Here is a 10,813-nt window from a genome sequence, read left to right on the forward strand (position 1 = left end):
TTGCTTATCATAATTAGGAAAATAACTAAGTTCTAGTTATACAAAATAGTGTAAAGATTTGTCAACACCAATCTCAAGCTGTCAAAAACTAAAGAGATAGAAGTGACTCGTGGAAATGAATCCCAGTTTACAATCAGCACAGGAAAACCCACTGCCATGCCCCAATCAGGAAAATCACTCACTCTGAATCACTGTGCAGCTTTAATTGATCCTGATAGATATTTAACGATACATGAAAAGGCCACCCCGGTGAAGAATTTGTTCAAGATGAACAAACAAGTGGGTTGCGAGCAATTGTTCAAAGATGACAGAAACAGTTTAGGATTGTTCAGTCTTGATCAACACTTAGGGTGGCATCATCCTTTTGTTCTGCTGCAGTACAGATGTCTGTGCCCTAACGTGTCGTCCAAAGTCTGCTGCTTTGTGTGCCCAAAGTTTCCAGTGATGATGAAGTCTTCTTCAGGAGTTTTTTTTTTTGTTTTTATTTATATATAATTTAAAAATTCTGAGGAACAGGCATGTAGGACTAAAAATACTACTAACGGCGAACAGAAGTACTTTGCGGGAAAATCCATTAATTACAAATTTCCAGCTGGTAATTTGCTACATGATTTTGGTCATTTGACAATGACAATTTAAAACAATCTAATAAAATAGTCTAATATTTTCCACACTATTGGGTGCACTGAATTATTAATTAATGTTCTGTTTTCAAAATTATGTCAAGGTTCATCAAACAATAGCGATAGATATAGAGGTAAGTCCATCGGTCAGTCAGACTTTAACTGCATTCACAGTAACCCTATGGCTATGTCAGAATTCCTACCCTAATTCCTAACTACTAAAAAACTATATAGTGCTGGACTATCAAGTGGCCTGGATTTTAAAAGCAATTTTGGACACAATGCTCACTACTTTTTGTTCATTTTATTAAACACCTGATATGACATCACAGATTTCACAGTGAACACTGATGCTAGCTAGTTTTTCAAAAAGACTTCGGGGAAGTTTCTAGATTTGAATTGAAGATTTGGACAGCACTACAAACTGTAAGGAAGGAATTCTGACATAGCCTAGAACTTACTCATAACATGCTACGTGTTAGCCACATTAGCGTATTTACAATACTTAAACTCTCAACCTTGTTTGAAATACATAAAAACACTAAACTAAACACTAAAAGAAACATCACTGAGATGATGCTAACTCCCATCTTTGTTGGTAACACACAAAACAATAAAAAAGTCAGATAACACTAAACATTAGCCACGTTAACATATTCACAATAACACAAACCCTTCAAGTACGAGGTAAAAGAACAGATTGATGCCGCTAAAACAAACGTTACTGAGACTGAGCTAAATCCAGTCCAACACCACTAAGACAATGCTAACTGCTAAACTCGTTAGAAACCATAAAAAAGGAAAAAACAGACAGTGCTTTTTATAGTGAAAATGCAGTAACCTTTTTAACAAACCCCCTTACTGCTTTATCTTCCATCTGAAATAATATGCAGAGCTCTGTGCTGAGTATGAAGGTCAAAAGTGCTTTGTCTCTGTGATTTCAATTGACTGACGCTCCCCCTCTCATCAGAGAGAGGCGCACTAACTCAGAAACTGTGCACAAGGGAATCCTCCTGAATGAATCCATCACCTTCTCTCAGTCACTGGACAGATCATTCATCCCTGTCAGCTGGAATTCCCTGCAGGGCCCGCACTCGGCTAACGGCCTTCCTTGATCCCAGATGCTCAGGGATTCTGCATGAGAGCTTTATTTGTGTCCTCACACCGTGTTTGGCTTCGAATCATAAAGCGCACTGGAAAATACAGTCCTAGAACAGCTTTTTACGTGAAAAAAAATCTGTAAATGAGAGAAGTAGAATTTGTCTTAGTGCAATTTCTTTTAAAAAGTTGGGATTTAATATAAATGTAAGCACTTAAATGTATGTAAATTAATTAGAAATATTATGTCTGGAAGGTTATAAAAATAGGCATATTTACACATTTATACATTTTTTTAAGAGCTAAAATAGTCCGACTGTCCTTATTTCTATACTATTGTCATCTATCTGTAGTTACATGTTTTAAGATGATTATTCTTAACAATTATGCAAAAGAAGTTAAATAATATTCCTATTTCATCAAATCAAGTATCACTTTCTTAAAAAAAAACCTTTCGCCATTCACGGTAAAACGAAAAAAAAGAAAAAAAATGACTATGTGGATATTGCTTAAAATCAAGATTTACTGTGTTAAAACAAGTAATTATTTGAACCGAAAAAGTCACAAGTAAAAACATTTTTGGATTATAGCAAGCACAATAAAATATTTAAAGTAGAAAATAAAATACAAAAAATACTGAATGAGAATATGTGTTTTTTTTTCTTTGGCAGAATTAAGTTGTCTGCAGTTTCATTGCAAAAACACAATCTTAAAAAGTAAAAAAACAATTTTTCAAAGAATAAACTCTTATTTTCTGACACATGACTTAATGAAACAGACAAAAGGTGCAAAACTGTGACTTTAGTTTGGCCTGATTGTGATTTTTTTAAGTTCATTTAGTTGGAAAAACTTAATTTTCTAATTTCATCTCCACATTTTGGTAGGAACAAAGCCTTGATGAACAAACTGCAAATATTTATTTTACAAAAAAGCAACAATTAAGCAAAAACATTCAAGATTTTGCATTTGATACCTCTAAAGCTGTCACCAAAATGTTTTTATTTTAAAGTTCTTTATAATGGAAAATATTACAGTTTGTCCCCAGTATTGTACAAATGACTGACCCATTGGCAAAGAGCATCAGATTACTGTTCAACATATTCATCTTGATAAGCAAATTGCCAAATAAAAAATTCTGGCAATCTGTTCAGCCAACCATAATACAGATGAATTGACAGTCCTATTCCCCCCGGAGGCGTCATGGTATCATAGGAATTAAAGTTTGCTGGGGGAGAAGTTAAAAAAAAAACACTTCAAAGAACAGTAGAATAATTTCCTCTTCTCATCCGGATACATTAAAGAGCAGAAAAGGAACCCAGAACGAGTCTCCATCCTGACTCTGAGTCTATCTGACATCCTTGGTGGTCTGGAAACAACAAAAGCCCAAATTGAGTCAGTCAGTCAGACATTTGTTCCATCAATAATTAATGCCTTCCTGCTCTCCTCACTCTGATCCATTCCATCTATTTTCTATCATACTTCTTTTCATTTTTTCTATTCCAAATCACTATTTCCCCCATTTCTTCTGCATCACACTTCTTTTTTTAATCCTCTGATGTGTTTTTGTACCTTCATGCTTTGTTTCCGAGCCACATCAGATGGTCTTGGTGAGGCGTCTTTGTTTGTATTTGTCCTGTATCTGGTTTACAGTGCCGGCCTGTTGCTCTCATGTCTTTCTTTTTCTTTTCCTTTCTCCTCTTCTAACCTGGTATTCCTTTTCTGTTTCTTCTGCAGCCATCCAATATCTGGGTTTCTCTCCTCTGTATCCCTCAGGTTTCTCCCTTCCTCTCCTCAGGCTCAGTAGTGGATAAATAAATAATGCCGGAGAAACGGGCGGCATTTGCAGCACCGATATTACAAGCTTTCCTCCTTTTTCCTTCCTTTAATATCCCTCTTTTAGTCCTTTTCCATTTCGGAAACGCCCTTTTACTCCTGTTAACCCAAATTTCTCCCTCTGTCTCGACGGTCTGCTGGAAGGAACGGGCAGTAACCAAAAGTTCCTTTGGGTCTAAATAAATCATACCCAGCACTGGATGGCTTTTACAACACCAGTCCTCCTCTTTCATCCTGGCAGCCATGAAAAAGAGAGCACGGAGGAGGAAGCTCCAGAGCAGGAGACCATTTGAGGATATGTGAGGCAACAGAAAGGAAATGATGAATGTAAATGTCTTTTATTGCTCCCTGAAGCTCTCAAAGAAGCAAAAATCCCCTGTCAAAATAAAGCCTGCTTGCTGAACTTGATGAACAATGTTTATTTCTTAAAATACTGGGATAAGCTGATTCCCATGCAGCCTTGGATCACAGTGAAAACTTTGTGGAGTTTTAATCAGATTTTTAGGGCTTCAGTACGCCTGAACAGCTTGATGCAAAAAAACAAATTGTATTAAATGTTGGGCCAAATGCCAGATTTAGATCGGTTTCCGTCTTTTAAATTGACATTTTACGGCAGAAGTTAAGCATTAAATCAGTCTCAAACAACAAAAAAATCTGTTTTTGTTTCCTTATTTACAAACTGAATCTCTAAAATGTTTCCCTTTTCAAATGAGCTCCATTCATTTAATAGAAAACAACATATCACTTCATGATTTCCAATAACAAGTCTGTCAAGATTAATCAACAAATAAAATCCATTTAGTTTTTTTATGAATCCAAGTATTCGGCTTTGACGGCGAGAACACGGCGCGCTCAGATAAAGTCCAGTCTACCAAGAAACGTTGGCTAATTAAAAACGACCAGATTAATTAAAGTGGAGATTCATTAGTGACGCAGGCAGGCTGCACTTCTTTCAATTAACACATGAGGTATCCTCGCACAACAGAGGTGCTGAAACACACAATACTTTAACCGCTTAGTCTGAAAATGGTCTAAATACAACACCTGTAGGTTTGTTGCATTGAAATGATCACATATTTATCTATTTTTTGTGCAGTTGCATTATATAAACAACCACAAAGCAATAAAAACAGTAAACATTCCACTTTGATCATCTTTTGTTCTATTTCCAAAGCGTTCACTGTGGTATTTTACATAATGATGCTGTTTTAAGGTAAAATCGTAATACTTTGTCGTTTTCTAGGACTTAGTTTCTGCAGAGTGGCATGAATTCATTAGGAATTCACTAAATCGATTAATCAATTTGAATCGATTTAAGCTTAATAGATCAATAACCAATTCAGAAAAAATATGAATCGATTTAGCACATAAAGCTAAAGTCTGCTAGCTTGATGCTAACGTTTAATGGAATTCCCCATAGGACGGCTAATGCTAACGCTCGGTCGACCTAAACATACATTGCTGAGTAAATGAACATATTTATAAACTCACAGGTATGAATTTTTCAAACTCTTTTAAGAAAATACTTTTTTAAAGTAACTATTTGTGTTGTAATACATCGTTTTTTTCTTTATACTTTAAAGAAAACCATACGGCCCACCCTCAGCCACACTCTGTCTTCAGTGGACCCAAAATCATTTGAGTTTGGGAACCCTGCAATAAATAATCTGTCCTGTCCCGCCAAAGTTCAGACTGCAGAAGGGTGGAATAAAAAGTCACATTCAATTTGAGTCTCGATTGGGCAGATAAAAAAAAATAAAAAAATCACGGGTCTCTGATAGTGTTTGGGGGGCCGGGCCAAATGTAGAGGCGGGCCGGATCCGGCCCATGGGCCAAAGTTTGGGGATCCCCGTTTTAGCAAAAGTGACGTATGGTTCGCACATGTGGGTTGAGCGGTGCATTCGCTCTCATTTCCTGTCATCCATCTGTTTACGTGCTCTCCCACTAGCTTACAGCCTCTCACACCCCCAAACGAAAATGGCGAGCAACACTGGAGCTGTCCAGTCGTAGAGTTTTGAGACAGGAAAACGAAGACGCGTTGCTCGCCAACAGCAGCACTGCTACAGGCTTTTTCCAACACTTCTACATCTGCTCCTGATTTGAATAAAGAAATACTCGTCATTTAAAGAGTAATTCTCTTTATATATGCCCTCCGTCATCAGAAAAAATGTCACCAGAACATGTTAAAAACACCATTTTCATTTGAGTGGGTCTTTAAAAAATGCTTCTGTTATTTTTGTATACAAACTGTTTCAATGAAAGGCGAAAAACGGAGCAAAAGAGAATTTAAAAAAAAACGAGACATTAAAGAGGCAACAACTGATTCAGTCTCACAAAGACAAAAGTGGATATTCACACACACGCACATACATCTACCTGATAATGCAGTCACATGACCTCCAACCACTGTTATCTCTATCATCCCATTTTGTACTATAGTCACGAAATGAACCCCCCAGACCCGAGCAGATGGGGCTGTTTGTGCGTGCGTGCCGAGTGTGAATGCACACAAACACACACACCTGTGTGAGTGTGAGGGTGCTTGAAATGAAGATCATTTCCCAGCCTGAATTGCTTGCTGTCATTCATGGCTGATACACATGTGCAGAGGCGGCCGCACACACAAGCAAGGCAAATCGCCCCCCCCCACCGGCACACACACCTATCCTTTATTAAAACGTCACATTGGGTGAATATACTGTGTGCTGTCATGCTGTCTGCTCTGAATGGGAAAGGCTGCGTATTTACAGTGAATTGTAAATCCTGCCGAGCGCTCAGCTGTCAGAGACTTATGAATTGCTAATATGTTGTATTTTGCCCCGCTGATACCCCTCTATCTGCCCCCAATCACTTTCACTGAGCGCTCAGCGAAAAGGGCAGGGAATCAAAGAGAATAACTTGGCCTAAGGGGACTAAAAAGTGGAAATGATTAAATGAGGACAGATGGAATAAAAATCTACAAACCCATCTGTCAAAACATGTAAGAGTAACACTTGAGCGTTGGTTTCATCAGTAACAGCAGCGGTGATTACGTTGGAGTTTTTTGTTTGATGAGGACTACAGTTTAAGCATATTGAACCATTTGGCTGAGTGATCTTCATCTCATCGTTCGTCAGCCAGAACCGACCTGCGCCCAAAACACCTGCTGGAAAACCATGCTGTGAATAAATGAGGCTTTCTTTTTTTATTTATTTGATTTAGCATCCGCGCATCTAAAGATCAAACCGATTGGAGCAACTTCCTCTTGACTTACATCCAGTCGGGTCATAGCGAAGAGTCAATTTTGGAGCGAGCGCCTCCCTGCTTGATCCTCAGCATTAAGGGGTTAAACCAGCCAGTGGATCCTGAGTGCGGCTGTGACTGCAGCTCACCGCTCCCCCAGGGAAATGAGAACACATTTCACACTCTCACAAGTGTGACTGCTAATGGGACTTTACCTTTTTCAAGGACTGAAGCTTTTCAGAACCGAGTCCATATTTTCATAGTCTGTCTCATGAAGGAGATTTTCATGTGATAATGAGACAAATTTCCTCCAGAAGCAGAAATGAAAGATCTAGTCTTCATCTGAGCGGTTTGATCGTTAAATAAAGCAAATCTGTCAAGAGTATGTAAAAAACAACACGTTTTAAGTTTCCATGACTGACTTCTTCCATGACAACATACTTAAAACTGGAAAAAAAACGTCCCTTAAATAAACACAAATATTTTTATTTAGTCAAACTAAGACAATTTTTCAATAGAAAAACTTTCTTAATAAGAATATTTTTCTTGCAAGATGAAAAAAACAAGACTTTTTTTTAAAACAGGTTAAGATTTGTTTTTTTAGTATAATGGTTTAAGAGCTGTACTGAAAATTGTTTTAGTAAACATTTTATCTCTTTATTTCTGCACTGCAAAAACAGACTATTAATAATAAGTCAAGAACGTGTGAATTTATTTATTTTTTCCTTAAATAAAAAAAAAAATAAAAAAATTCCCATTTGGATAATAAAAAGGTCAAAACAAGAAATCCAGTCACTAGAACATGTTTTTAAAACTAAGAGTATTTTGACATTGAGAAAATTTCATGATAAGATTATTTTCTTGCAAGATGGAAAATAAGACAATTTTTCTTTTTTTTTTATAAGATTTAGTTTTCCCGTATTATTGAAGAGTGAAAATGGTTCGCCAGAACTTTTCTTCTTTTCATTGTATCTCTTTATTTCTACACTGTAAAAGCAGACCCCCCAAAATGAGTCAAGAACTCTCAAAATGTGATCATTTTTCCTTAGATAATATTTTTAAAAAATTGTCAATGGATTTTAAAAAATGGTCTAACTAAAAAATCCAGTCACTAAAACATGTTTAGTTTTTAAACTAAGATCATTTTGCCATTGAGAAACTTTCTTGATAAGATTATTTTTTTGCAAGATGGTAAATAAGACAACGTTTCTTGGAAAAGAAAAGTCTTTTTACTTTCTTAAGATTTGGTTTTGCCGTGAAGTGGTTTAAGAGTTTTAAAGAAAATGGTTTTCCAGAACTTTTCCTGCTTAAATTTGATCTCTTTTATTTCTACACTGCAAAACAAACCCCTAAAAAATAAGTCAAAAACACTTACAATTTGAAATGTTTTTGACTTATTCTTATGTTTCCTTAAATAATACAAAAAGCTATTTCTAATGGGATAAGAAAAATGGTCTAATCAATCAACTTTCTTACTAAAACATGTTTTTAAAAGTACTTTGCCATTGAGAAAGTGTTGATACGATTATTTTTCTTGCAAAGAAATAAAGTCTTTGTCTTATTCTCATGCAGAAATACAACATTTTTTCATCAAACTGAGGCTATTTTTACTTTCTTAAGATTCAGTCTTTGCCGTGTAGCCATTTAAGAGTTCTATTGATAATTGTTTTCCAGAACTTTTCCTCTTTAGATTTTATTTCTTTATTTCTACACTGCAAAAACATACCTGTAAAAATAAGTTAAGGACTTAAATAACAAAAAAAAAAAAAAAGAAAAATGGCAGTGGGTTAAGATAAATGGTCTAACCAAGAAATCCAGTCACTAAAACGTGCTTTTGTAACTAATTTTGCCAATGAGAACATTTCTCGATAAGGTTTTTTTTTCTTGCAGGATGGAAAATAACTTAGTTTTTCTTGATTTTTTTTTTATTTTACTTTGGTTTGCCTGAATGTTTCCTTTTTAGATTGTTTTCTTTTTTATTTTGACACTGCAAAAACAGACCTATAAAAAATAAGTCAAAAACTCTTAAGATTTAATTTTTTTTCTACAGAAGAAAAAAGAAAGTTCCTTTGGGTTACAAACATTTTCAAACCAAGAAATCCAGTCACTAAAACATGTTTTGCCATTGAGAAACCTTCTTGATAAGACATAATTTTCTTGCATAAAGCCTATAACTTATTCTCTTTGCAGAAATAAGATGTTTTTTTTTCTTGAAACAAGAGCTTTTCTGAAAATAGTTTGCCAGAACTTTTCCTCGTTAGATCTTATCTCTTTATTTCTACACTGCAAAAATTGATCCTTTGAAAGAGTCAAAAACTCTAAAAATGTTTACATTTTTCCCTAAATAATGATAAAAAAATATATTTTTCAATTGGATGAGAAAAAGGGTGTAATCAAGAAAATTAGTCACTAAAACATGTTTGTGAAAGTAAGGTTATTTAGCCTTTGAGACACTCTTCATACAATTATTTTTCTTGCAAATAAATAAAGTCTTTGTCTTATTCTCATGCAGAAATACAACATTTTCCTCAAAATTAGGCTATTTTTATTGTCTTAAGCTTCAGTTTTTGCAGTGTAGTAGTTAAGAGCTTTACTGCATAAACAGATCCCTAGATATAAGTCAAGAATTCTTAAAATTTAAACATTTCTGCGAAAATGACCCAAAAATTGTGCCAACGGGATACAAAAAATGGTCTGACCAAGAATTCTAGTCACTAAAAAATGTTTTTTAAGACCAAGTTTTGTTTACTAGGAAAAGTTTCTTGATAAGAATATTTTTTTGTAATAAAAAAAGCCATAGTCGTATTTTCTTGCAGGTAATTAGACATTATTTTATTTATGTTTTTTTTTTCTTGGCTACTTTGTCTTTCTTTTTGCTTCCACCTTTCTTCCTATTCTTTGCATCATCTGGAACATGTTCTTCCTCCTCCTTAACCCGCCATGCAGCAGACCTTTTCACCTCTCAGCACCATGCCGTGTAGTGCCAGGACTGCACAAAAATTCATCAGCGTCTGTTTTCTTCTGTTACTATTTCCGGACACAGCAACAAAAAAAACTATCATTTTCCTTTTGAAACAAAATTGGCAAGTATGCATAAAGAAAAAAGTATTTTCCTTTTTTGGGGTTTGTGCAATCAAACAACACGTGAATAAAGCGCACAAACCTAGAAAGCCCATTTTATCCCCTGAAACAGCAGGACCTGCACAGTCGCCACGTCTGAGCGGGGTGACAAATGAGCAGCTGTAGAGATGTGGACAGATCAGATATACACACCAGTTCACACGCACACTCCATCCCTCAGCCGGCTGAAAGCAGCCGCGTAAAACATGACCGCATCTCCGTATGCGCGGGGAAGGGGGGCGGGGGTGGGGGGGTCACCCACATATGGTGCACATAAAATGCAAAGCACAGCAGGTGGCAGAAACACGGCTGTCACATTCCTCCTCATATCTTTTTTTCTTTTTATGCGAGTCAAGGACTCGTGGAGGAGGAACAGGTACGCTACACTTCCTTCACACGAGATGCTCACTCCACGCAAAACAACACAACTCCAAGTTGAACACTTTTGACAGGAAAAGTAAATGAAGGGAACACACAATATGAAGGAATCACAGAGACAGAAAAGGAGAGTGTGGGACAGATCCTTGTTTCACAGGCTGAGGAGGAAGACGAGATGCTGGGAGGAGGAGGAGGAGGAGGAGAGGATGAGAGTTTGTCTTTACTCACAGAATCTCCAGATCGCGTAGCGCTCGGAAAGCTCCATCTTCGATGCAGCTGATGTGGTTGCTGTCCAGTTGCCTGCACACACACACACACACACAGATGGGAGAGAGTTAGGTGCGAGTCTGTGTGAGATCCGCTCAGCTGGGGGAGGGACTAAAACAAGATGGGTTGTGAAAAAAAAAAAAAAAAGAAGGGTGTGTAAGTGAGTTTGTGCTACCCCGGCAGAGGGTTTAAAGTAGCAGGTGAGTCTCACACACGCACACACACACAGCTGAAGGTGGCGGCGGCGGCGGTGGCTGCACCCGGGCAGAGGT

General features: G+C 36.7%; 1 protein-coding gene across 2 annotated transcripts in view; it reads right to left on the bottom strand.

Moving 5' to 3' along the window:
• The window catches only part of slit3 (slit homolog 3 (Drosophila)), a 301,951-nt gene that overhangs the window by 115,920 nt on the left and 175,218 nt on the right, over window positions 1-10,813 (bottom strand). For both annotated transcript variants that reach the window (XM_024283656.2, XM_036214006.1), the window contains one exon: window positions 10,503-10,574. In XM_024283656.2, coding sequence (XP_024139424.1) covers window positions 10,503-10,574 — 72 coding nt within the window. The remainder of the gene's footprint in view (window positions 1-10,502; window positions 10,575-10,813) is intronic.

This window comes from Oryzias melastigma, linkage group LG10, assembly GCF_002922805.2.
Source record: "Oryzias melastigma strain HK-1 linkage group LG10, ASM292280v2, whole genome shotgun sequence".
NCBI lineage: Eukaryota > Metazoa > Chordata > Actinopteri > Beloniformes > Adrianichthyidae > Oryzias > Oryzias melastigma.